Source organism: Vulpes vulpes, chromosome 14 (genome assembly GCF_048418805.1).
Source record: "Vulpes vulpes isolate BD-2025 chromosome 14, VulVul3, whole genome shotgun sequence".
Taxonomy (NCBI): Eukaryota; Metazoa; Chordata; class Mammalia; order Carnivora; family Canidae; genus Vulpes; species Vulpes vulpes.
The window spans coordinates 107,996,968-108,023,940 of NC_132793.1; the positions used below are offsets into that span (position 1 = coordinate 107,996,968).

The 26,973-nt window shown below is 54.5% G+C and overlaps 1 protein-coding gene across 13 annotated transcripts in view; it reads right to left on the minus strand.

The window, feature by feature from the left end:
• The window catches only part of ABLIM2 (actin binding LIM protein family member 2), a 142,183-nt gene that overhangs the window by 74,282 nt on the left and 40,928 nt on the right, over nt 1-26,973 (minus strand). For all 13 annotated transcript variants that reach the window (XM_072737601.1, XM_072737597.1, XM_072737596.1 and 10 more), the window contains exons 3-6: nt 19,620-19,803; nt 13,528-13,643; nt 5,773-5,899; nt 3,019-3,112 (exon numbers count right to left, since the gene is read on the minus strand). In XM_072737601.1, the coding sequence (XP_072593702.1) occupies nt 3,019-3,112; nt 5,773-5,899; nt 13,528-13,643; nt 19,620-19,803 (521 nt within the window). The remainder of the gene's footprint in view (nt 1-3,018; nt 3,113-5,772; nt 5,900-13,527; nt 13,644-19,619; nt 19,804-26,973) is intronic.

A 26,973-nucleotide genomic window follows, 5' to 3' on the forward strand; every position in this document is an offset into this window, starting at 1 on the left:
AGCCACGCCAGGGAACTCGCCGATGGAGGCGAAAACAAAAGCATTAATCTTCCCTGGGAGGCCCTTTATGCTCTACCACTGATGAGCAGGAAAATCCTGACCTGTTTTTCCCTTGCTCTTTGTAATTAAGACAGTCCCTTCCTGATGATAAGCCAGAACGCACAGGAGGGGCTCCGTTCACAGTCAGTGAACCCCCACATTCTATATTTGGCCCAGCATTAAGTATCAGGGATGCACAGTGCACACGGGATCACCCCACCTTCCGGATCCATCAAGGGGAGGCTTGCGGATGACCTGGTGACAAAAAGGAAGCCCCCAGCCCCCAGGATTTACCACAGAGCCAGCCCTGAGCTGGGGGACACTTCACAGACGATCTCTCATTGAATCCCCGAGATACTGGAATGTTCTCTTGCTGAGCACAGTGCTTGCTCAGAGCAAGTAGCAGGGTTGGGGTCAGGTCTCCACCCTCGCCCTGGAGTGCAGGGACTGGTGTCCTCGGTTGCTGGGAAGCAGGTCAGGCTAGGTCCACACACGCACAGCAACAATAGTTCAGCCCACCTGAGCCTAGGACGCACCCCACTTTCAACCATCAGGTGTTTCCATGTGGCAAGATGGCACAACGTGCAAACTGATGTCTACACACTGGGAGAGGTGGCATGCTGGGGAAGGGACAGGCGCCAGGAGCCCGGGCGGCCTGGGTTCACATCTGCTCTGCCACCTGCCTGGAGCGGCCAACGATCCAGCACACATGGGAGGTGGGGAGCCCAGGAGAGAGCAGAAGGTCTGGAATAACCTTTGCAAGAAACAAGAGACAAGTGCTTTGAACGGCTGGCAGTGGGCAGGCGGGGCCTGTCCCTAATATTTAGAGTGCCATGAGGTCCAGTAGAGTCATAGTCTCTGTCCACATATTCAGAGGACACAGATATCAATATTACAGTCACCACCCAAGACGATACGTACAAGATGCCCGCAGACTAAATGCCAACAGCCTCCTCATGTGACCCATACGCCCCAATAGAGCTGAAAACCACGAAGACCCCCACCCCTGCATAAGCAGGCAGTGCGTGGAAAGTACTAAGGCAGGCGCTGTGGTCTGCTCAACTGTCAGAAGGACCGGCATCAAGGGATGAGAGGAAGTCACAGTCAGCTTACTAAATTCCAGAATAGTCTGTTGATGGAATATGATGCGACACTGACCCACGCCGACCTACAGACCAGCCTTGAAGACCCCACTCTGTCAGAAAGTCAGGGCCACATGATGTCTGACCCCATTCATGGGACCTGTGTGGAAGAGGGAAGTCTGTGGACAGACAGACAGGAGGGAGACCCGAGGTGCTGGGGCATCAGGCTCTTGTTGAGGTGATGGAAATGCTCTGGAATGGACGTGCGACATGCATACGTCTGCGTGGATACTGACAGCCACCAAATGGCACACGGTAAGGGCTGGACTGTGCAGTATATGAGCTATGTTCCCAATATAGCTGTGTAACAAAAAGGCCCATCGTACAAAACAAACAAACAAACCAACAAACCAACCATGCACACACAAAAACAAGGGAATTGACTAAATAGGAAATGTGAATGGGACAAAATCAGAATATGATGTTGTACAAACGGTTTGGTCTCAACTAGAATTACACAGAGAGAGAAAAAACCAGAAGGGAACCAGCCAAAAAGTTCAGCTACCCATGATCCCATTATCAGTGATCCACCCCCCTTGCCCGATTTGTGCTCTGCACACTCCCCACGGTCCATGAGCATGAGCGTGGGATCACACCCGTCCTCAGGCCCCTCCCCCCAGAGCTGGGGCCCTCCCACTGTGCGCTGACCTGGGGTGGGTGGGGGGTTCATGCTCTGGGAACCAGGGGAGGGGCTGCACTGTCGTGTGGGGTGGGTGTGACACCCACTGCCCTCTCCCCTTCCTGCTCCCGGGGATGGGGGGCCACTGAAGGCTGAGAGGGAATGTGGGTGGGGCCGAAGCCAGAGCAACTCTATCTCTACTGCTCAGATGGACATCAAGTGTAATTTCAAGAAAAGCAGCTCAGCACTCAATGTACGATTCCGCTGCAGCATTGGGGAAGCTGATTATGTGCCAGGCAGTAGCTGTGGGTATAGGCAGGGCTGTGGTCCCTGGAGTTTCGAGGGGCACCCCATGTGCCCCACTGTCCCTGGCCTCCAGCGCCTGGCCTCAGCTGCAGCCCCATGCTCTTTAAAATGCCAGTCTGACCCAGGCAATCCCTGGCTCCGAAGCCTTCGTCATCCCCCCACGCCCAGAGGCCCCTCTGTGACCTGCTGGGAAAGGCTCCCAAGCCCCTGGGCGGAGTTCTCTGTCCCCTGTGCCTCTTCCCCAGGGACAGGGGCAGCCCCAGCACAGAGCCAAAGAGAGGCTGAGGAATGAGTAGAGGGACGGGCTGGGTCTGACACCCAGGTGCATGGGGTGTGGTCACCCCATGGGATTTATCTTACTGAACAACTATCACAGTGAATGCTACACGTTCATTTTTCACAAAGAGACAGAGCCTTGTAACTCCCACGGCCATCAAAAGACTCACTTTCAGCACCCCAGAAAGCCCGCCTACCCCGTAACTGCTGTGTGACAGGGCTGGCCCAGTGACCACTCCTACGGGCCTCCTATGGGCACAGGGTCCTGCCTCCTTTGCACACTTTCATTCCTCCAGAACTCAGACCCTCATCTAGACACAGGACGGCTGGACCCAGGATCTCAAACAACCCGCCCCCCCCCCCCCCCCCCCCCCGCCCACACACACACACCTCTCCAGCCTCATCAGCCTGTAGAGGGCACAGGAGAGACCATGTCCAGGGAAGGCTTCCCGGAGATGGCCCTCGCTGAGCAGGCCCTGGAAGGCTAAGGAAGCTGTCCCCTGGAGGAGCTGGGAGGAACGGGGAGGCAAAAGCTCAGGGGTACGTATTCCTGCACAAACGCACATGAACATCAGACACCCCGAGGGGCACGGGAGCAGGACCTGGCTCAGAGAGGGCGCCCAGCGGCCCACTCACCTCCAGCACGTGCCCCGTGATGTACTTCTCACAGCCGTCACAGCGGATGCCGAACTTGGTGTGGTAGTCGGCCTCACAGTAGGGCAGCCCGTCCCTGCAACGAGACAGGCCATCAGGATGGGTACAGGTTCACCCGGGGACTCGGCAGCCAGGTAAGAGCTGGCGGCGGCCTCCAGAGGCTCAGCCGTGGGAGTAAGAGCCACATCTGGGAAAGTGAAGATGCTCCCAACGACGGGGCTCTTCCTTCCAGTTCATTCTATCCCCCATTCAGTAATGTGGGCAGGAAATGGTCTATTGACTTACTAAAGGGGTCTGGGGTGTCCTTCAAAATCATGAGCCACAAAGTGTGTGTGACAAAGGTGCCCATGCCAGGACCAGGTCTGTGGATGATGCAATGTCATGTAGCACATGTGGGGTTGGGACAGAGCCTCTCTGTCCCCGGGTGTGGCGGCAGAGGCATCTGGCCTCGTGGGAGGGGACACGAGGGCTGCAGGTGACCTGTCCACTGTGCATGCATATTTACAGCGTGCCCACACCACACCATGTGTCGTTCGTGGTGTGGGGAATCAGTGACGAGTGACACGTGGCTTTGGGTGCCGCTCCCAGGTATCTGGGCAGCCTTGGGCGAGTCAATGCTGAGCCTCCCCTGAATGCACTGAGAGGGGAATATCTGGTTCTTGGGGCTGCTGACGAGAAGATAGCGCACGTGGCGGGAGCTGGTTTGAAAGTGACTGTAATTATTATTATGGGGTAACACAACATGGGAGGAGGCAGTGTGGCAGCAGAGGGAGGGCCCAGAGGTGGTGCCAGGGTTCCTGGGTTGGTGGCCATGCTCTGTGCAGGGAGGTGCTGGTGGGCAGCAGTGAAATGAACAGGCTTGCACTCAAATGCCACCACTCCCCAGCTGTGTGCTCCTGGGCAAGTCGCTTAACCTTTCTGAGCCTCGGCTTCCCCAACCATAAAATGGGAGAAATTATAGTAAAGTCTAATGAAGATGTGGCCAACACCTAGCACATGGCAGGCTCTTGCCAATTGGTGGCCAAGGCCACTGCCATTGCTAACCAGGGCCGCCCCTCAGCCTGGCCCGGCCCAGTAGGATTTAGGTGTGGAGGCCACTGGCATGCAGGGGCACCTGCTGCCCGAGCGCATCTCCCTTCCCCTGCACTGCCAAGGTCTCCCTGTGGCTCCCAGTAGGGTTTTGATTATCATGTGGCTGCCAACAGAGGCTAAGAGTTCTCAACTTTTGGGAGACCAGAGCTAATGCCGCCCTCTGGACTTTCTGTAGGACGGGAAGGCTTCCTGGAGGAAGTGGCCTGCAGGACGGGAAGGGGGGGTGGTTTGGAGCCCCTGGAGCCGCAGTGACCACAGGCTATTTCTCTGACCACAGCTCCGGAGAGGATGAAGCCTTTCCTTCCAGGAGAGGAAGAGGTACACTGAGCCCTTAGGACCAACTTTCAAATGTCGCTGACCTCAGGGTCCCAATTACTTCCCACAATGGTGTCTGTGCCCCAAACCCAGGAAGCAGAGATAATGTCTCTATGGTAACACCAACGCACCCTCCCTGTCAATTCTGGGACCGTTCTGGAGGCTGCTGAGTGACAGGCGAGCCGTGTGGGTGAGCTACCAGCGAGCGCCCTGGGGGCTGGGCAGGTCTTACTTTACTTTAAAGTGCTCTGTCTCCCAGGGCTGCCTTCATGGGAGTCACGCCCCCCTTTCCTTCACTGTGACAGAGGAACAGCCAGTACCTCCTCCGGCCTGATGCGGCCTGGACAGAGGTCCTTCTTGGCTTAGGGACTTTCACTGAAAACTTGCGGACTCCATGACTCCACACGTAGTGGTGGAGACACAAGACAGAGAGACCCCACACTCCCTTCACCCTGTTTCCCCTGTGAGTGACCTCGGGCACAGCGAGGGTACGATGGTACGAGTGCAGCCAGGGGATGGATGGGGGCACATCGGCCACCTCCTCTGGATTCCCCGGGTGTGATGTGTACTCCTGCCTGTGTGAGTGTGGATGTGTGCACGTGCGTGCAGGTTTCATCCTGTGCCGTTCTATGGCACAGCCAGTTCCTGGGATGTTTCTGCTCCCTCGGGCATCGAGAACCAGCAGGGTCTCCCACAATAGCTGCCCGGAGCCCTCAAACTTGCAGGAAGGAGCCTGCTCTGCACACTTCAGCTCACCCCCTAACCCTGTGCCACAGGGGGGCTTCCCTGACTCAAGGCCCCTGACCCCAGGGAATGAAATGCACCCCTTCCCGCAAACCAGCCACTCCTGCTCAGGGCTAAGTCCTTCCAGAGGCTCCGTTTGCACTGCCTTCTGAGGACACGTGCCCTCCGACCCCCCACTCAAACCAGCCGTCACATCTGGTGTTGGGGACACAAGGTCGGCGGGGTGGGGGGCTGCACGATGGTCAAGCACTGCAAAAGTTGGAGTTGGGACTGAGTCATCACATCTGTCCCCCCCACTCCTACTGCTGGAGTCAGCTGGCATCCAATGCACATTCTGCAGGTGACCCAGGTGCCACGGGAGGGTGACCCCCATGGATGGGCAAGGGCGGGGGGCACTGTCTGTTTCAATCCGTAGAAATGGAGCTGAGGTCTCTGCAGGCCACACTAGGGAAGCAAGGCTGGTGGGAAGAGATGCCAGGCTGGGGGTCAAACATGCAGGGCCCTGAGGCCACACAGGGGACAGGACAGGAGTGGCCGCAGGGAGACGGACGGAGCAGGCTCACATGGGAGGAGCCCGCCACTCACTTGCTGATGTACTCCGCATCGAGCTGCTTCCCGCACGTCTCACACTTAAAACAGCCCAAATGCCAGTGTTTGTCCAAAGCCACCAGGGACTGACCGTTTTTTATTTCTGCACCGCAGCCTCCACAACCTGGAAGAAAGCACAGGACACAGACATCGTTGTTGTGGGCGCCCGCACTGCTGGGTCTCCAGGCACAGAAGTGTGCAGTGCCGGCCTGTGGGAGTGGGGGACAGAGGGGACCATCCGGCTGGGTGTGCTGCAGGGACCCCGTGACATGCCGGCTGCTGTGAACATGTAGGAAACAAATCACAAAGTTCATCCCTGCACCCATTGAGCACCAATTGCATACAGCCTGGGCCCAGAGCTGACAGAGGATGGGTGCCAGGCCCAGATAGCAGGGGTATCTTCAAACAGGAGCACACTGCAGGGTGGGGGCCGCCTGGATGGGGGGCAGCAGGCCTGAGGGCCCCCACCTATCCTCCTCTGTCCACAAGTAGACTGTGAGCCTAACTGACCCAACCGATGTGCCCACCCAAGAGAGGTCTGGGCTGCCACCCCCTGCCACTCCTTCCTCTGGGCTCTCGCCTGCCTGGATGCCTCTCCCAGGAAGCCCTCCTGGCCCACTCATCTGGATCTCCTTCTTCGACCATCCCAGACACAGCCTGCCAGTCCCCAACCGGAGTCCCTGCTCCGAGTCTCAGTTCAAGTCCCAGCCAGGCCTCAGGCAGTCAGCCTTGGGGAGTCCTCCCCTTGGCAAACCACCCGCAGGTGACATGTGTTCTGCATTCCGTGGTCCCCACCTGGTCTGAGCCCCTGCCTGGTGTCCCCACACCTCCTCTGCTCCCCACTACAGTGTGCCCTCCCCACTACAGTGTGCCCACCCCAATGGCCCCTGGGCCCCAGGCCCTCTCCTTCACACTTGGGCCTCTGTATCCCACCTTCCAGCCGTGGGCAGTCACCCCAGGGCCCCCACAGCCAGTGTCACCGGTGCCGAAGGATGACGGGGTGGAGCAGGACAGGGGAACCTCAGGCACAGAAACCGGCAGCATGACTGGCCCAGGTGCACCTGTGTGAGTGTGTTGTGTGTGTGTGCGCACTGGTGCCTTTGTGTGAATGTGTCTGTGTGTGATTGAGACTGTTCATGTATGTGTGTCTGTGTGTGTGTGCATCCCTGTGAATGCATCTGTGTGTTCCCGCATGAATGTGTGTCCTTGTATGAGTGTGCCTATGTGTGTGTCTGTGTGAATATGCATCTGTGTGTGAGCATGTCCCTGTGGCTGTGAGCACGTGTGTGTGTGTCTGCGTGTGTTGGGGGCAGGACAGGCAAGGCCTTGGGGAGCCCCGCAGTGTCCTGAAGAGCAGAGCCAAGGAGAAGTCATCTGGCAAATCGCCCCCACAGCCAGCAGGAGCCCCTGAGCAGAGCAGCCTAACAGTCCTGGGCTCAGCCTAGGGGCAGGCAAGGGGAGCAGGGACCCTGCTACTCAAAATGAAAGAATGTGGCCCAACAGGCCTGGCTACCAACCTTGGCCCCCACCACTCACGGGGTCACACTAGAGCCAAGCTCTGTACTCTTTGGGGTCCCTGTTTCCTCACTTGTGGAGTGGAGCAATCCCATTAAATGGCAAAACAGAAAGACCACACAGGCCATGCCAGCACAAGAGGGTGCCGCCCACCAGGACGGAAGGGGACAGAGCTCCGGCGGGGTGCATGGCAGGGGCTTCACATGTGCTACTCTCACCGGTGCTCTGGCTCTTCTCCTTGGCAGATAGCAGCGTCGTGTTGTTTTAAGAATAAAAAATATTTGACGCACATGAAGAGAAATCTCACAGAGGAAGACATGGACATGGCCAACACGCACATGAGAAAACGCTCTGCATCACTTGCCATCAGGGAAATACAAATCAAAACCACAATGAGATACCACCTCACACCAGTGAGAATGGGGAAAATTAACAAGGCAGGAAACCACAAATGTTGGAGAGGATGCGGAGAAAAGGGAACCCTCTTACACTGTTGGTGGGAATGTGAACTGGTGCAGCCACTCTGGAAAACTGTGTGGAGGTTCCTCAAAGAGTTAAAAATAGACCTGCCCTACGACCCAGCAATTGCACTGCTGGGGATTTACCCCAAAGATTCAGATGCAATGAAACGCCAGGACACCTGCACCCCGATGTTTCTATCAGCAATGGCCACAATAGCCAAACTGTGGAAGGAGCCTCGGTGTCCATCGAAAGATGAATGGATAAAGAAGATGTGGTTTATGTATACAATGGAATATTCCTCAGCCATTAGAAACGACAAATACCCACCATTTGCTTCAACGTGGATGGAACTGGAGGGTATTATGCTGAGCGAAGTAAGTCAATCGGAGAAGGACAAACATTATATGTTCTCATTCACTTGGGGAATATAAAAAGTAGTGAAAGGGAATAAAGGGGAAAGGAGAAAAAATGAGTGGGAAATATCAGAAAGGGAGACAGAACATGAAAGACTCCTAACTCTGGGAAACAAACTAGGGGTGGTGGAAGGGGAGGAGGGCGGGGGGTGGGGGTGAATGGGTGACGGGCACTGAGGTGGGCACTTGACGGGATGAGCCCTGGGTGTTATTCTGTATGTTGGCAAATTGAACACCAATAAAAAATAAATTTATAAAAAAAATATTTGATGCCCACAAAACTGTTGGTCAAGCTCTGGCTTTCCTAAATTATCACAGAGTTCAAATTCACATGCAACTTTGGAAAACACTTGAAGACCCACATTCGAGATCCAAGGCCTCAAGGCTGGAGGGCGGCCTGTTCATCTGGGGACCCCTGGGGCCCAGTGTGGGCTGGTAGCTCCGATGCTTGGCAAATGCACGCATGCATGCGTGAATGAATGATGGGGACCCAGAGAGTGCCCTCTCCTCTCAAGTCCAGGAGGCATCCAGACCCCATCCAGACCCCATCCCCAACCCACTACGTCCACTGGCCCCCCAGCAGCACAGACCATGCAACTGGCACGCTGCTCAATATCTTCCAGCGTACGGGACGGTCCCAGAGCAAAGAATCATCTGGCCCCAACTATCAACAGCGCCAGACGAGAAGCCCGGCTCGGAGCCTAGTGCTTCTCCTAAATGGACAAAGCAGCGGCATGCCACACCGCGCTGTGCCAGGGCTGGCGGGAGGCGGGGTGGGCACGGTTAGACACAGGGCCCTTGGGGCCAGGCTGCCCTCACCAGCTGTGTGACTGTGGGCACGTCACTTCTCGTCTCTGCCCAGCACAGTGGGGATGCATTTTTCTGGGGGTGATGGTGGTCCGGGCTCACATACTTGTTCGGAGGCTCAGGAGAGCTAACAGCCACAGGCCCGCGGTGTGTCTGACAACTGACTCTATGCACCGAGGCCGATGCTATTGTCATGACAGGAAGACCTGGTGGCCCGATGCCCCGCGGGAAGCCATCCGAAGACGTCTCTCCAACAGGACCCTCTGCCTCCCGCCCGGTGCCAGGGGAGGGCCCAGAGGCTGCAGGTGAGCGTGCCAGCTGCAGCTGCAGGGAGGTGTGGACCTGACACTGGCCCCAGCCCCCCACTTCCCCAGTGAGCAGAATCCCACCAACAGCAAGCCCCGAGCTCAGATGCAAGAGCAACCTGCACGGAGGACCATGGTCTTGGAAACAGCGATCATCACTTTCTAAACACAAGTGGAGCTAGGCATAGCTATGCAGGGCTTTGTCAACGACAGCACAGAATCTTGTGTGACGAGTCCTGACAACAGCAGTCGTCAGCCGAGGGGATACCCTGGAGGGAGGCAGAGGTCGCCGGGAAGGGCCACAGCTGGCCGCCCACTCACCCACACACCCTGGCTTGGCTCTGCCATCACAGCAATGGGGGTGAGCCTGGGCCGCTGCCCCAGCATGACCCTTCTAGAAAGTTCCATAGTCTCCTCCTCCAGCAGACATGGCATGGGATTGCCAGCTCTGCCGCTAACTTATGTGGGACATAGGACATGCAGGGCGGCCTCTTTGAGCTCTAGCTGTGAACTAGGGTGGGTCAGATGCACCCTCGTCCCTCCTCTCCCCTCAGGTCAAACCAGGCCGGGGAGCATGGAATACTGAAGGACTCTGGCTCTGAGTCCAATTGAGATTGACTTTGGAAAGCATGGAGCCTACCAAGGTCTAAAGGGTGAAAATGCTAAAAGTGATGAGCGGGCCCTGTCATTTCTCTGAAAGCCCCAAACTGAGCGGAAGAGCCTGGAGCAGCAGCTGGCAGAGAGAAAGCACGTTCACGTGCACCCCACACACCGGAACTCTGGGCTAAACAAGGGACACCCCCCTGATGGCAACACGAGGGCGTGAGGTGCACGGCCCAATGGTGGCCAGGGTTGGGTGTTGGTTCCTGGGGGCCGTGGCACTCCACAGGGCAGCTGCACCCCACAAGGTAGCCATAACACCCCATAGGGCAGCCACAGCACCCCACAAAGCAGATGCACCCTATAAGGCTGCCACACCACCCATAAGGCAGGTGTGCCCCACAAGACAGCCATAGCACCCTACAATTTAGGCACAGCACCCAACAGGGCAACTGTACCCCACAGGGTGTCTGCATCCTATATGGCAGGTACACCCACACGGCAGTCACTGTACCCCACAAGGCATATAACCTCACAGCCTCACTGTCCCATTTCCCAGGCAGGATGGGCCAGCAAGGGGGCTGGGACTCCAGGGCAGCCTCTCTCAGGGAAGCAGACACAGAAGCTCCAAAGGCCACAGACCAGACATCTCAGAGGGCAGGGCTGTGGACCCTCCCATGGCACCCCTTTCTGCTGAGGGCTCAGGGGCGGGGCCTCCAGACCCCAGCTCCAGTGTGACCCCAGGTTCTAGATGTGAAGCCCTCTATGCCCTGGTAGAGCTGAGCCCCAGTCTGGGAAGCCCAGACCCAGGGTGGGTGGGGAAATGCGTGGCCAAACCCAAGACCAGGCCCCAGAGAGCTGCTCCCCACTCTGGGTCCCCAAGGTCCCACCTCCTGCCTGCCCTGCCCCAGACACTGCCCACACCCACTTCTGAACGCATCCCCAGTCCCAAGGCCCAGAGAAGGGACATGGCCTGGCACCAGGCCCCTGGGAGGGCTGCCCTGGGACAGCTATACCAGCAAGCAGCTCAGAGCTGGAGGGCCCCGGGAAGGGGAGCCCAGGGAAGGGGAGCCTGGGAGGAAGGGGAGCCTGGGGAAGGGGAGCCTGGAGGAGAAGCAGAAAGCTCCCCGCACTTGGGGAGAAGACCCTCCTCCAGGCAGGGCGGGAGCTGCCGTGCAAGCCTCAGGAGGAGGGCTGTGCTCCTTCAGGGATGGAATGGCGTGGGCGTCCAGCGTGAAGCACTTATCTTGTTACTAAGCAACAGGCTCCGGCCAGAGAGTGGAAGAGAGACACTGAGGGATGCTCAGGGCCAGAACTCCAGCTGAACTCCTACCCCAACAGCTGCCCCTTCCCCCCTAACTGCAGAGGCTGCAGCCCCCACCTGCCCCCAAGCCCTGAAACCTGCAGGCAAATTACAGGGCCGCCCAGGTTCTTCCCGGCAGCCCTCGCTCAACAGCCATCTACGGCTCTCACTGCCTCCAGGACGCACCCGGGACTCCTTGGCCTGGCTTTGCCATAGGGTTTCCATCTCTCCTGCTTCCTTCTGTTCCTGTCCGCACACAGCAGCACCCGTCCCCACCCCACCCCCGCCCCCGTCCACTGACAAGGGCCTGCGAGTTGCCCACAGCACACTCCATGTTCTCCAGTCTGTGGTCCCTTCCCTTTAATGGCCACCTATGTGACCCTGGGTTTCAAGTTTCAGAACAAAGGCCACCTCCTCCATGTGGTCACAGCGTCCCCTGCTTCGAGATCTGAAGGCCCTGGCCCCAGCCCCAGGGGCACCACCCCCTGGCTGGACCCTGGGCACACCCGGCACACATCTGTCTCCCCATCAGACTCAGGGCCTCTGCAGAAGAGGAGAGGCTTCCTGGCCAGCGGGGCTGCTCCGGGCACAGCAGGAATTAGGAAGACTCTGCAGACATCCACACAGGAACCAAGAGCTGGTGACGAATGTCTACACTTTCTAGGCACAGCAGAGGTTCTAAGCTGGACAGTCTCACCGTGGGCCGGAAGAGGGGCCACTTGCATTATCAGACCACCTGCAGGCTAGGGGAGCATTTGTTCTCTGGAAATGTACATTTGGTATTAAATTTTTTTAAATATTTTATTTATTTGAGAGAGAGCACCAGCAGAATTGGGGTCAGAAGGAGAAGGAGAAGCAGGCTCCTCACTAAGTGTAGAGCCCGACACGGGGCTCAATCCCAGGACCCTGAGATGAAGCTAGATGCTTCACCACCTGAGCCACCCAGGCACTCCGTAAATTTGGTATTTTAAAACAAATGTACACTTGGAAAGAGCAGTCTTTTAAGACTCTCAAAAAACTATCAATGAATCTGGGTTCAGGCATATTTCCTTTCTTACTCTGGCTGCCAGGGAGCTCTGGACACACTGTTCAAACTCATCTTGGGACGCCTGGGTGGCTCAGTGGTTGAGTGTCTGTCTTCGGCCCAGGGCGTGAACCCAGAGTCCCGGGATCAAGTCCCACATCGGACTCCCTGCATGGAGCCTGCTTCTCCTTTCTCCCTCTGCCCGTGTCTCTGCCTCTTTCTTTGCGTCTCTCCTGAATAAATAAATAAAATTAAAAAACAAACAAAAAAGTCATCTCACCCCCTTTTTTATTTTTATTTGTTAGAGTTTTTGCCTACTCTTTCAGATTTAATTACAATAGTATTGATCATGTATGAAGCAAATCCTCAGAAGTTCAATGAGTCTCCCAGCAAGCCCCAAAGCAGCAGCCTCACCAGCTGGCACTGCGGCTAGCTTGCCTCCCCAGGGAATCAGGGCTTCACCTCCTTTCACAGAGTAAAACCACTGCCGGACCCCAAGGCCAGCTCGGAGCTTCTAGAAGGCTGCAGGTGCAAGCTCCTCTGGAGAGACTTCCAACGCGGCAGATGAGGTGGGCGGGTGGGAAGAAGGTGCTTCACGGGGGAGAGACTGAACCCTGAGCCAGAGGCTGGCTCTGGAAGTCAACAGGAAGCCCTCCGCTGTCGGGGGGACACGCGACCTCAGTGACCACGGCACGTGGGGTGGGCTTGAAACTCCATGTCTCCCCGGGAGCCTGGCTGCGGCAGGTGCTGGAGCGCTGGGCCCCCTTCCCAGTCCCCACGTCCCACATCTGGCCCCGAGAGTCGTGGACGCAGCACCTGCCTGGCCCGCCTTGCACTCCTGCTGCCCTGCACCCTCAGTGACACCTCTGTACACTTTTGTTCCCTTACGGTCTGATTTTGCCTCCAACAAGCATTTTTTGAGCACCTGCTGCATACAAACCCTGGCCTTGTCCCTGGGGGTGGAGCAGTGAACCCAGGAGCTCCTGACCTCAGAAGCCCAAAGTTCAATGCTCTCCTAATGGTTCCCCCAAAGGGCTTCTGGAAGGTCCAGAATTATCTGTGGAGCTGAATGTGTCTGGAGGGGGCTGCAGGGGTGGGGAGGACATCCACACAGGCCCCGGGAGGCTTCCTGGAGGAGGCGGGCTGGAGGGCACAGCCCCCCAGAGACCTTCTGTCCCTTGCTCCCGTCCTGTGTTTGCCCACAGCTACCCTTCACTCCCACCCCTTCTGGTCTGTGTCTGTGTGGTCAGGCCCCTCCCTGGGCCCCGCGGAAGGCAGCTTCCACCCCACCCCCACCCGCCGCGCCGCTCAGTGCCCACTTACTCCAGAGGCCCTGGGACAGGTACGCACTGCTGCCCGCTGTCTTGGGCAGGGAGCACTTCTGGCACATGCATTCCTTCCCGTTGAAAGTCACTCGGTCCCCCGGCGGGAAAGGCAATCTGAAACAAGAGAGTGAGCGTGTGACCAGCCAGGATTGCCTCTGGCTCTTCTCCTGGCCCCTGCCCCCATATACCACCGCCTCCCCGGGGGCCTCCTGGAGACAGGCGTCGCAGGCGGAGGACGCAGGGCCCCCCCATCCGGGCACCGCGGTGCTCCCGCCATGTGAGCCCTCTGCACAGACAGGTGCATGCAGCGCCCTGGCCGGGAGCAGCGAGGGCCGGCGCCGTGCTTGGCACACGGCAACCAACCAAGCAGCCTCAACCGCCCCCTCCTCCATTCAACCCTGCCTCCTCTGACCACCCAGGATGCTTTGTCCATATCAGTTCAACAGCAATGGCAATGGCTAGCATTTATTGAGCAACTACTATGTGCCAGGAGCCAAATATTACGATAGATACCTCGCAGGCATGCTTCATTTAATAACTGTGGGGCATTTGTCCAAGCTGGAATTTGCTTCATCTTTTTTCTCTATAGGTGAGAACACTGAAGTTCAGAGAGGAGAGTTAACTTTTCCAAGGACACACAGCCGAGGCATGTCAGAACCAGAGTCAAACCAAGACCTGTCAGGCTCCGAAGCCCCATGATTTACCTACCTAGTCTAGTCTTTAAGATGTTAGCAGCTTGTATAAGCACCAGACACCAAGGTACTGTACATTTTATCCCATCTTTATTTAAATTTAGCATTTTGCTCAGTATGGATTTTTCTGCAGTGATTTTTAATTTTTTTTAAATATCACATTATCATTTACCTTGATTGTTGATTTTTTTTTAAAAAATTATTATTATTATTTTATTATTTATTTATTTATTTATTTATTTATTTATTTTTTATTTTTGCGCTCACTGAAATTCTGCATCCAGAGCAAGTCCCTGACCTGGTGCAAGGTAGGTCACAGCTCTGGGTTGCAGAGAGCCAGCCAGCCTTCCTGCACCAAGGACTTCCTCTCTGGTGCCTGGGAGATGGGTAAACTGGCTGCTCTCTGGCAAGTGAGGGACAGGCCACCTGCCACCAGGGGCAGAAGACAGACTTCAGTGTCCTGCCCACGTCCATCCTGGCCACCTGCTGCCGCTGAGCAATCAGCAGCCCTGGGCCACTTTCCTTCCCCAGCTCAGGCTGACCAAACAACCTGTGCTCTGGAGCAGTAGCCTGCAGAATTCTCTCGACCAGGATATGCCTTTGCCACTGCTTAAAGCCTTGAGTACCCGCTGCATACAAACCCTGGCCTTGCCCCTGAGGGTGGAGCAGTGAACCCAGGAGCTCCTGACCTCAGAAGCCCAGAGTTCAATGCTCTCCTAATGGTTCCCCCAAAGGGCTTCTGGAAGGTCCAGAATTATCTGTGGAGCTGAATGTGTCCGGAGGGGGCTGCAGGGGTGGGGATCCATCCATGTATTCATCCATCCATCAGATAAACTGCATGGAAAGCTCTGGCATACTGCCTGGGAGCAGGAGAGGCTGAATAAATGGTAGTTATTATTTTCTTAGTTCAACTTTATTGAAATATACTTTGACAAATGCATGCGTCCATGTTTTCATCATCGTAGTCAAGATATGAGACATTCTGTCCACTGCAAACAGTCCCCTGTGACTGTCTACAATCACTTCCCACTAGCACCCTTGGCCCCAGGCAACCATGATGGGCACTCTGTCACTGTGGATTGGATATGTCTTTTCTGGAACTGCATACACATGGAACCACACAGTAGGTAGTCTTTGATGGCTGGTTCAGCGTCCTGTCCCTTGCACTGCATACATCATTAGTTTGGCCCTTGTTACTGTGGCACAGTGGTGCTCCACTGGACAGATGAGGGACAACAAGATTCCACTCACTGTTGAAGGATATTTGGGTTCTTTCCAGTTGGGGGCTGTTACAAATAAAACTGCTAAGAACGTTTGGTGACAACTCTTTAGGTAGACATGTGCTTCCACTTCTCTTGGTGTACATACCTAGGAATGGAACCACTGGGCCATGTGCTAACTCTGTGTTCAACATTACAACAAACTGACACACTGATTTCCAGACAGGTTGTACCACTTTGCATTCCCCCGGCCATACATGATCATTGCTTCAGCTTCATATCCTCACCAACACTCGTCATTACCCACCATTTTAGCTTTAGCCAGTCCAGTGGATGGGTGATGGTATTTTATCCTTTTAATCGGCCCTGTTGCATGTGCTTATGGTCATTCATGTGCATTCTTTTGTGGAGGTCTGTTAAACTCTTCTGCCTATTTTTTAATAGGGTTCTTATTTATCTTCTCATTGCTGACTTGTAGAAGTTCTTTATATATTTTGGATGCCAGTCCCTCAGCAGATATACCTTATCTACCAGCTGATGGCTTGCCTCTATACTTTGCTGATGTCTTTTGACATCATTTTTCTTCCTCTAGCTTTACTGTCACGTAAGTGTGCTGGCAACAAGTTCTCTTAGCTTTTGTGTGTCTACAGAAGTTTTTATTTTGCTTTTATTTTATTTTATTTTTTTTTTGCAGGGGGGAACACACTTATTCATGTTATTTTAATCGCATACATCTTGGAGATACTGAGGGTTCAGTTCCAGAACACTGCAATAAAGCAAATATTGCAAGAAAGCAAGTCAAATGGATCTTCTGGTTTCCTCGTGCATAGAAAAGTAATGTTTACACTGTAGTCTACTAAACATGCAATAGCACTAAGTCTAAAAACTAAAGCAATAAAGCACATACCTTAATAAAAAATACTAACCATCATCTGAACTTTCAGCAAGTTGTAATCTGACCACAGATCAGACAATATAATCATAAAAAAGTTTGACATATTGTAAGAGTTACCAAAAGGTGACACAGAGACCTAAAGTGAGAAAATGCTGTCAGAAAATGGCACCAACACACTTGCTCGATGCAGGATTACCATGAACCTTCAATCTGTAAAAAGCATAGTATATGCAAAGCACAATAAAGTGAAGTGCAATAAAATGAGGTGTGCCTGTATATAATATTCATGCCATTCAATACCTATAATTCAATAGTTTCTAGTGTATTCAGACTTGTGCACATGTCCCCACAATCAATTTGAGTACTTTTTCATCAACCCAAAAAAGAAACCCTTTACTCTTTAGAGGTCTTGCCTTCGTTTTTTGAAAGCCCTTTTCTTTTCTTCCTTCTTTTCTTTTTCTTTATCTTTCTTCTTTCTTTCTTTCTTTCTTCTTTCTTTCTTTCTCTCTCTCTCTTCCTCTTTCTTTCTTTTGGCTTGGTATGGAATTGTTTGATTTTTTCCTGTAACCTTTTAAAGATGCCCTTCCACTATCTTCTATGGTGCATAGTTTCAGGTGAGAGGTCTGCAATAATTCTTCCATTCCACTGTATATGATGTGGGTCTTTTCTCTTGCTTTTTGTTAGATTTCTTATTACGACTTTTCAGAAATTTTATTATGATGGACTTAGTAGGATTCTATTGTGTTTATTCTGCTTGAGGTTCATCAAGATGCCTGGATCCGTGGGTTTATAGTTTCATCAAGTTTGGAAAATTTTCAGCCATTATTTCTTCAATTATTTGGCCTTCCCTACCTTGGGGGTCTCTCCTTACCAACCCAAACAGATAGAAAGATCCTTGATCCACAGGTAGCTGAATCTGTCTTCATGTTTTCTAGTCTTTTCCGTCTTTTCACTTTAGCCTGAATAGTTTCTGTTGTTATGTCTTCAGGTTCACCAAGCCTTTCGTCTGCAATAACTAATCTACTGCTAATTTCTTTGAAGGGATTTTTCATCTCAGAAACTGTAATTTCCAGAAAGTTCACTTGACTTATTTTTATACCTTCTGTGAGACTTCTATGTACATTGACATTTTCCTTTAAACACCTAAGCACATTTTCAGTACTGTTTCAAAGCCACCATCTGTTGGTTTCACAACACACTCATTTCTGGGTCTATTGCTATTGACTGGCTGGTCTTCTGGCTTTGGGTCTCCTTTCCCAGCTTTTATGACTAGTAATATTTGACTGGATGCTGGGCACTGCCTATGCTATGTTGCTGAGAGCTGAATTTCCCATCTTCCTGTGAAGAGTGCAGGACTTGTTCTGACAGGCAGTTAGTTCATTTGCAGATCAGTGCCACCTTTTGGGGTTTATTCTTGTACTTCCTTTCAGCAGGTGTTCATAGCCTTTGCTCTAGGGCCATTTTAGTCCCATGAATAAGGCACAACTTTCTTGGCATCCCCACTGCACACCTGGCTGTAAAACAACCTGGTCACAATTCGAATGTCTCCCAGCCCCGGGAACCATTCAACTTGCACCAATCTGGCCATTCTTCATCCACTTTGTGTATGAGCCTCTGTGGCTTTGTGTTCAGTGAAAGGCTCAAAGGCTCCCCCCACATTGCTCTCTGTACTTGCTCTGTGTGGCTTCCTCCCTTCTGGGGTACAGCCCCTGCTGCTCGTATCACTGCCTCTTGACTCGGTCTTTTCTCCTTGTACTATGGCTCTAGGAACTGCCTCCAGACACAAGGCTGGGTGGTTGCAGGTCCATGGCCTTGGTCCCCTAGTCTTAGTCCCACACAGCCTGTGCCCCAGAGCCCCAAAACAACTGCTTCATATAGGGTGTTGCAGTTGTGTATGGAGGGTGGTACATGCAGCCCAGTTACTCCAGTGTGATGGAGCTGTCTACTATTATTTTAAAAACTGAAGATTATCCAGAGGTGATCCTTCACACTTATTATGATTACGTCCCCTTGTCTCTAAGCATCATGTATAGAAATCAAACATTTTATCATCCCCGTGAGAACTCTGAGACCCACACATGCTGCAACAACACAGTAACTGTCACTAGAAATATTCCTTCATTGTTCCCCCCTCTCTGCAGCCCCCCTGGCCAAGCATCCACTTCCGTCCAGCACACATGCCATGTCTACAGACAACAGCTCTGGGAACAACACTCAAAAAATCCCCTTGAAACTGGGTGTGGTGAGACAGACAACAGAGCAGAAAATAAACTCTGGGTTCTTTTATTCTTTGTTTCTTAGAAATAGAACATCTCCCCGGGAGCAATGTGTCTGGGGTGTGGGGCAGCACTGAAGGAGGAGGATGCTCACATGGGGAAGCAGATTCTGGCCTCCCTGCTAAGTCTCCAAAGGAGCTCACATTAAGGAGCCCCAGGGCCGTGCTGCTAGGGCAGTGTTGTGGGGCCCATGAGAGCCCCTGCACTGGGCACAGAGGCTGCCCTGAGGAGAGAGAGAGCTGGGCCCCTGTGAAGGAAAGGTATTGGGGAGGAAGGTGGCACCCTTATACTTCAGTGTCTCTAGGTGCTGAGCCTGGAGAGTCTGAGCTAATGCATCTGCAAGCCACTGGTGCCAGCCCTGTGCCAGGCCCACAGAGGTGCTGAAAAAGCCTGGTTGAATGAATGAATGAGTGATGGAAGGAAGGAACTAGAACAACCTGTGAAGCCTCTCTCAACTGGACCAAGGGGCTTGTACTTTCTCATGGATGCCCTGGGGGCAGCAGGAAGGAGGAATAGACAGAGGGGAGGCAGGGACCCTAGTGGCAGGACCTCAAGCAGGCAACTTTGAGGCCTGCATGGGGCAGTGGCTGGGTAGATTCTATAAGGGGAAGGACCCTTACCCAAATCTGGAAGATACCCATGCTTGAGGGGGAAGGGAGGAGGAAGGCAGGGAAGGAAGGACATGGGAGGGAAGGAAGGAGGAGGAAAGGGAAGGAAAAGGGAGGGAAGGAGGGGAGAGGGAAAGAAAGGAGGGAGGAGGGAAAAAAGGAGACGGGAGGGAAGGAGGGAGGAAGAAAAAGGGAGGAGGGAGAAGGAGGGAGGGAGGAGGGAGGGAAGAGGAAAGAGAGGGGAGGAAGGAGGGAAATGGGAGGAGGGGGGAGGAGAGGGGAGGGAAGAAGGGGTCAGGGAGAGGGAGGAGGAAGGAAGGAGGAGGGAGGGAGAGAGAGAGGGGAAGGAGGAAGGAGGGAGCACCCAGAAGGAGCAGGGAGCCCGGAGGCCTGACTCACCGACACACGGCACACACGAAGCAGTCGGGGTGGTAGGTCTTGCCCAGCGCCGACACCACCTCGCCCTCGATGAACTGGTCGCAGCTGAAGCAGCGGGTCCCATACAGGCGCTGGTAGTCCAGCGTGCAGATGTACTCGCCCTGCCGCACGAAGAAGCCACCTTCGGCCAGGTCACAGCCACATGCTGGGGGAGAGCCACGGCATTAGTGGGGGGACCACCTGCCAGCCCCGCCACACACCACTCCCACTTGACACAGGTCTCTGTGCTAATTTGGGGTGACTCGCTGAAACTGGGGGGCTAGATTCCCAGTACAGATGCCTATTTGGGCCACTCAGCCTGATGCCCAGTGGACTTTCTTGTGGAAGCTTCCAGAAAAGTGGCATGGACCCAGGAGAATCAGGCTCCACTAAGGGGCCGGCCCGCCTCCCTCCCTGGCCAGTCCCCTGGACCCCAGCAGGGGTGAAGTGCGGATGCCAACGAGCCCCTCTGCTTCTCTGACTGGGCTGCTCCCAGCAGGGAATGCAACAGCCCGGGAAGGCGCTCTGCTCTGGTGAGAAGATCTCATGCAGCATGGGGAGCACAGAGGCATCCTGTGGTTGCCCCCAGACCCCAGAGAAACTCCCTGACCCTCTCCCCGACTCCTGCCCTTTTCCATGTCCCGATGTCTGTCTCCCACGGTGTGGGCAAGGCCAGGAGGGAGAGAGACCATGAACACTCGAACACAAACCCTTTTGTCCCCTGTCTGCTAACACACAGCTGGCCCCAGGAAGCTGCACTGCAAAGCCCCAAGGACGGGGTGGGGACAAGCTGCCAGGTGGGGATAGGGGTGACTTTCCTCGGGACAGCCTGCCAGTCTGTGTCCGGGACACCCATGCCTTCACTTACACACTCCCCCTGCAGCCCAGGGGCACGTGGGAGCCAGGCATAGTTCCAGAGGGAGCCACCTATGCCTGCCCCGGCTGGCCCAGCCTTCCCTGCCGGAGGCCAGGAGGACACCCCTGCAGCCCCTGCCAGCCCCTGCCAGCCAGGTCAGTCCTGGGTCCTTGTGGGTCACAGCCCCCAAGCAGAGTCTTGAAAACTATATCCTTCCTCCTTTCCTCCCTCCCTCCCTTCCATCCATCCTTCCCTCCTTCCTTCTTCCCTCCTTCCTTCCTTCCCTCTTTCCTTTATTCTTCTTCCATCATCGTGTTTTTGAATCCACACTTAAAATTTTTCATCAAAACATTAATTGATAGCAAAGGATGTTGTTTCTGGCAAATTCTAAGCATTGGCAATTTGAAATTTAACTCACGTCATCCTTTTGAGCACATCCAGAAGTAGATGCCAAAGCAAGACCACAACATACATGCAAAACCCACAGCCAACTCTCAGTAAAAGCAGAAACTTCACCTTGTCCCTTTTCTGCCTAGAAAGCCTCTGTCCCCTCTACTTCCCCAAAGCACGGCATGTGAACATAACGCACCCCGATGTTCATAGCAGCGACGTCCACAGTAGGCAAGCTATGGAAAGAGCCCAGATGTCCATCGACAGATGACTGGATAAAGAAGATGTGGTGTATATACACAATGGAATATTACTCAGCCTCAGAAAGGATGAAATCTTACCACTTGCAATGACGTGAATGGAACTAGTGGGTATTATGCTGAGCAAAATAAGACAATCAGAAAAAGACAATTACCATATGATCTCACTCATGTGAAACTTAAGAAACAAAACACATGAACATAGGGGAAGGGAGAGAAAAATAAAACAAGATGAAATCAGAGAGGGAGGCCAGCCATAAGAGACGCTTAATCACAGGAAACACACTGAGGGTCCCTGGAGGGGAGGGCGGTGGGGGGACGGGGTCACTGGGTGATGGGCATGAAGGAGGGCACGTGATGTCATGAGCATTGGGTGTGTATGCAACTGATGAATCACTAAATTCTATCTCTGAAATTAATAAAAAATATAATGTATTTTAAGACAGGAAGCTCCACATGCTCTCTGCAACACCAACAAAAAAATCCAGAGTCAATGTGGACATTGATTTATTAGGAATTTCTCGTGGTCACAAGGCTCTAAATATTTAATCAGTTATTCTGGATTGAGTTATTTTTTTTACAAAGATTAGAAGAAAGCTATCAAAATAACACATACAATATAAATTTTGGTAAATCGTTTTAGACACACAAAGGAAAACCTTTCTGCATCAGCTCTTGATGCCACAGACGGTGGTGAGTGAGGGGAGCCCCCGGCGTCTGGTCAAGGGAGCCCTGACTGCGGAACCACACCTTTGCCTGGTGCCCTGGGAGGGGAGGGGAGCCCGACAGCCTCCCGCTTGCCCCCTGCCCCAAGGTGCCTCCTCAGGCAGGTGGAGTTTCAGAAGAGCATCTGCAGAAATTTGAGGGAGTGTAAACCTTTTATGACATCCTGCAGCACGGTGCACGCCCAGCAGGCGGACCCCGCCTCGGGAAGAACAGCCGACCCAGGGCCTTGCTAGGAGTCTTTCTGTAAATGCCACCTGTGACAGACAAGACAGCCGTGGAGCGACAGGATGGCCCAAGGATATCCGCACGCTGGCATCAGGCTGTCCTAATCTTTACACGGCTATGCTGGCGTAACCTTGATATGGGAGGAAAATGTGCCCACGGATGTAGTGCCCCACTGAGACTGCGTGAGTGTCCCTCCTGGTCACCCCTGCTGCTGGGCGGCCTGTGGCGGCCCCATGTGCATGAGGTCACACTCAAACCCCACACCTCCACCTGCTAAAACGAAAAACTCCAAATTCATTAGGAATGTAAACAGGCCCGATCAGGACAACCAGGACCTCCTATCTTGCCTGTCAAATTAGCCAACTCCGACCCCGGGGAGCAGAGCGGCAGTGGGGGACCCGGAGGGTCAGTCCTGCGCCTTCACAGGGTCATTCGTGAGAAACGGTCAGGAGCATGGCAGGGGTAGCAGACGCTTTCGGAAAGACCACATGGTGCTGAGTCTAAAGAACATGCAAACCGCTCCTACCCTTTGACCCATCGATCTCTTTCCTGGGGCCTATCCCCAGGAAATGACCGGGAGCACCCACAGAAGCTCTGCTGGTTGGTGTCGCTGCGGCAGCAGTACACACGCTGTGCTGCGTTCTCACTGGGCTTCAGAGTCGGCCAGCCTGGGCTGGGGTCCTCTGCTGCCCCCCCAACTCTGTGACCTCGGGCATGCTGCTCAGCCTCTCTGAACCTCCGAGTCCTTGTCTGTACAATAGGGTCAACCACACTCATGTCTTGCATGGTTGTCTTAAGAAATCAGTGAGATGGGGCATAGGACGCCAGGTGGCTCAGTGCCAGGCTGCAGTGGACGAAAGTGTCCAACAGCAGAGGGATGGCCAGGTTCCCCGTGGGCCTCACATGGGGGGGTTGATGTTGGAGCATCCCATCGGTGATGGGAACATGGGAGCTCAATCAGTCAGGACACGTATGGACACATGACTCCAAGTTAAAGAGACTCACAGAGGACAGGATGGGGGGCTGTGTACTGAATCGAACCTGAACCCGACAGGGGTCCTGAGGGATACGTCCCACTCTCTAGTACACCTCTCTGTTCCGGGGGGCGGTGCGGAGAAAGGGGGTGGCTCACATCAGAATACGAGGAAACAGCTGGAAGCAGCTCCTGCGGCCTGATGGGAGCGAGCCAGCTCGGGGCTCGTGGCCACTATCAGCAGGGCTCACCCCGACCCTGGGCCCTGGGCCCCGGGCCCCTCCATCTGTACCAACAGGCCCCTGTGGCCAGAGTCCTTCCTGCCACGTGGTCTGCAGATCCTGGAGCACCCTGCGTGGGCCAGGCTGTGCAGAAACGTGCCCTGGGCAGGACAGGCCCATCTATCTGAAGCTTGCCTTTGCTTCTGAAAGCCCTCGGTCAGTTTGTCATAAACACCCTGGGAAGGGGGGCACCTGAGTGGCTCCGGGGGAGCATCTGCCTTTGGCTCAGGTCATGGGTCCTGGGATCAAGCCCCGCATCAGGCTCCCTGCTCAGCGGGGAGCCTGCTTCTCCCTCTGCCTCTGCCCTTCACCTACTTGTGCTCTCTCTCTTTCAAATAAATAAAATCTTTTTTTTAAAAAAATGCCCCTGGAATGCCCCAAAAGGAGAGAATGCAGGCATTTTGCACCATCCGCTTGCCACCCCCAGGTGTCCAGAGTGGCTCTCTGGTGGCTATTTATAGTCCCAGATGGATGTGTCCTTGCCGTACACCGGCAAGCTGCAGGCAGAGCTGGCGGGCTTAGCTCCCCATCACAGTCCCTTCCCTCCCTGCCGGGCTCCTTCCACAATCGTGGTTCTGCTTCTCGGATCAGGAACGCCCACTTTCTGGGGGCCACGAGTGGAGCCGGGGCCGTGTGTCCAGGGCATGACGAGCAGGGTACGGACACCACACTCAAAAACCACTGTTCTGGAAGCACAGGTCTGTGCTTGAAATTTCTCTCAAAAAACCAATCTGGTCCTCTTGACCTTGTGTGTGCAGCAAATTTCAAGTTCTTTGTGAAAACGGCAACTTTAACCCTTTTTCTTGAGGACCTACTATGTGCTGGGTGTTTGACACATTTATATGCTATTTTGCAGCATGAGGATAGAGCCGCCAGATGGCAACACGTAGCCCCCGAACCCTTCCCCACACATCCACACACAGCACTGCCACAGGGGTCTGTGGAAACAAAGGAGGACCAGAGCCCTCCTCCGTCTGTCAACCAGGGACGTTAGAGCCAAGGGCCTCACAGGACCCTCCCCGTTCTCATTCTGCTCTGGCCTGTCCCCGAGTCCACCAGGCACATACCCTGCTTCCCTGTCTTTGTCCTAGCCGCTCCCTCTGGCTGCAAGGCTCTTCCCAAATATCCCTCAATTCTTCACATGGGCTTTTCCTCCATGAAGCCCACCCTGACGACCCAGCTGAAAATAGTGAGTGACTGACTCCCCCAGCCCCACCATGCCTGCCTTTCCTGAGCCCCTCTGCCTCCCTCCCTGCACGGGACCTAGCCCATGGTAAAACATATTTATCCTACCCAGTGTTTGCTGTCTGTTCCCTGTGCTGGAACATGATCTCTACAAGGACAAGGATTTCTGTTTTGTTCATGAATGCATCTCAAGCACCCTCACTGCCTGCACATAGTAGGTGCCCAAGAAATCACTATTGCATGAACCCTGAGGTTAGGAACCGTGTTTAAGACCCACATGAGTGGGGTGGGGTGGGGCAGGCGTGGGATTTGCACCCAGACCTCCAGGCATCAAAACATCCAACAGGAGAGCATAATCACAAATCATTTCATGGGTTTTCCCAGGTAAACTGAGGCCCATCTAACAAGTGCCAAGGTGGCAAGAACCCATCACTGGGGCCTCTGGTGAGAAGCTTTGCTAACAGACCCTGCTTTGGTTCACTTGGCAACAGGCCCACCCAGGGGCAGACATGACTGGTCCCAGTGAGTCCCGCCAACTCTCCTTTCTGGTCCTCTGTGCCCGTGTGGTGGACCTGTGTGTGACCCTGTCCTAGCCAACGAGTCATATTCAAAGTCTTTGGGGGCCCTCGGGGAAAGGGTTCTCCTGGTCAAAAGGAGAATCACATGAGGACGGAGCCCTTTGTGCAGATCCCTCCCCAGTTCCTTCCTGGGTTGGATGTTACTCTGTGAGAATGTGATGCTTGGAGCTGCAGCAGCCACCCTGAGACCATAAGGAGACAGGCACTGCTGCCATGTGCAGGATGAGGGGGGTGGAGAGGGGACAGGGTGGGCAGGAAGTAGAAAAACAACCTGGGTCTTTAATGGGCTTGTTGAGCTGTTAAGGTAACCAACTCCAGGCTTCGTGTTAAGATGATAAATATCCATGGGGTTTAAGACACTAGGAGTTGGGGAATCATTTGATTCATCCAAAAGTACCCTTGATGATTCATGGGCTTTGCATTTTCATGAGAACCTGGATAAAAGACCAATCGGAGACTGTGGCATCTTCATGCTTAAACAAAACACAGCTTTCTCCAGCCAGCAGGCAGTGGCAGCTGCCCCACGTCGTTTCTCAGCAGGTGAAGCAGAGATGTCCCTGCCAAGGGCAGGGCCGCGCCGCATCTGCACGGCCGTGGGCACGGCCGCCTGGCACAGAGTGAGGCTCTATACCTGGCTGTGGGTGTGGGCAGTGGCCTTGGAATGGGGCCTGCGTGCCCACAGCTCCTGCCACCAAAGCAGCCACTGGTGTGGGGGCAGCCACCAGGCACACACGGCGAGTCCCAGGAGCAGCCAGTGCCGCCCACGGCCCGCGGTCAGGCAGAGGCTATGGCTGTTCCCACATCTGCTCAGGAGCCTAAGCTCAGAGGACAAAGTGATCCAGCCCAGGGGACACTGCGGGAGGGGAGGGGCTCCTGGGGCAGCTCCTGCCACCCACCAAACCCTGTGGGTGAAACCAGGACTCCACTCTGGAAGCTCACGCCTTTTATTGCGAACCTAAGGTCTGTGCGTACAGACAATCCTTTTAGACACGGTGGCCGCCTCCCCTGTGTCTTTTAAAATAAGCTTTTAAATAGAGCATTTTAATGGATTTTGCTTTTCAGACACAGCAAATTTGTCTTTTAGACAGTAGAGAAAATTAAACCGGACAAATCCCACAGTCGTCTGGGAAGCTCTGATGAAAAGAAGAGAAGCTTCAGGCAGGGCAGGGGCACTGACCACAGTGGGGGCAGAGCACTGACGGGGGGCGGGGGGGGTGCTGGGCACTGACCATGGTGGGGGCGGGGCACTGACGGGGTGAGGGGAGGGGTGCTGGGCTCTGACCATGGTGGGGGTGGGGCACTGACGGGGTGAGGGGAGGGGTGCTGGGCTCTGACCATGGTGCGGGTGGGGACACTGACCATGGGGGTGGGGCACTGACCACGGTGGGGACGGGGCACTGAGCAGGGCAGAGGTGCGGCATCATGGGCAAAGGCAGTGTTTACAGGATACTCCAGACTTGCCATTCTCACACCCTGACCTGGGTTGGTTCTATCCTTTCCCTGAAAACAGGCACTTCCAGGCTGTGCCCTCCAAGGGGCAGGGGCAGGGTCACCCTCACACTGAGGGTCCCGGGGCACACCCAGCCCTGTCAGGGATGGTGCCACCCAGAGGTCCCTGGGAGGTGGCTCTGGAGACACTCAGGTACTCAGGTCTTCCCTGGGTCCCTGACCCCCTCAGGGCCCCCAGGTCTCCCATTGTACTCTGCATGGCCGGGAGCTTCGGGGCCATTTCTGGGGTGCCCTCTGTCATGGCAGCGGAGTCCGGCCAGTGGCCGCAAGTTTTCTTTCTGAATAACAGGACTCACAGGAATGCGGTTTTCACAGAGGGCTCGAGGCTGTGGTGTGGCTGCAGGCAGAGCTCC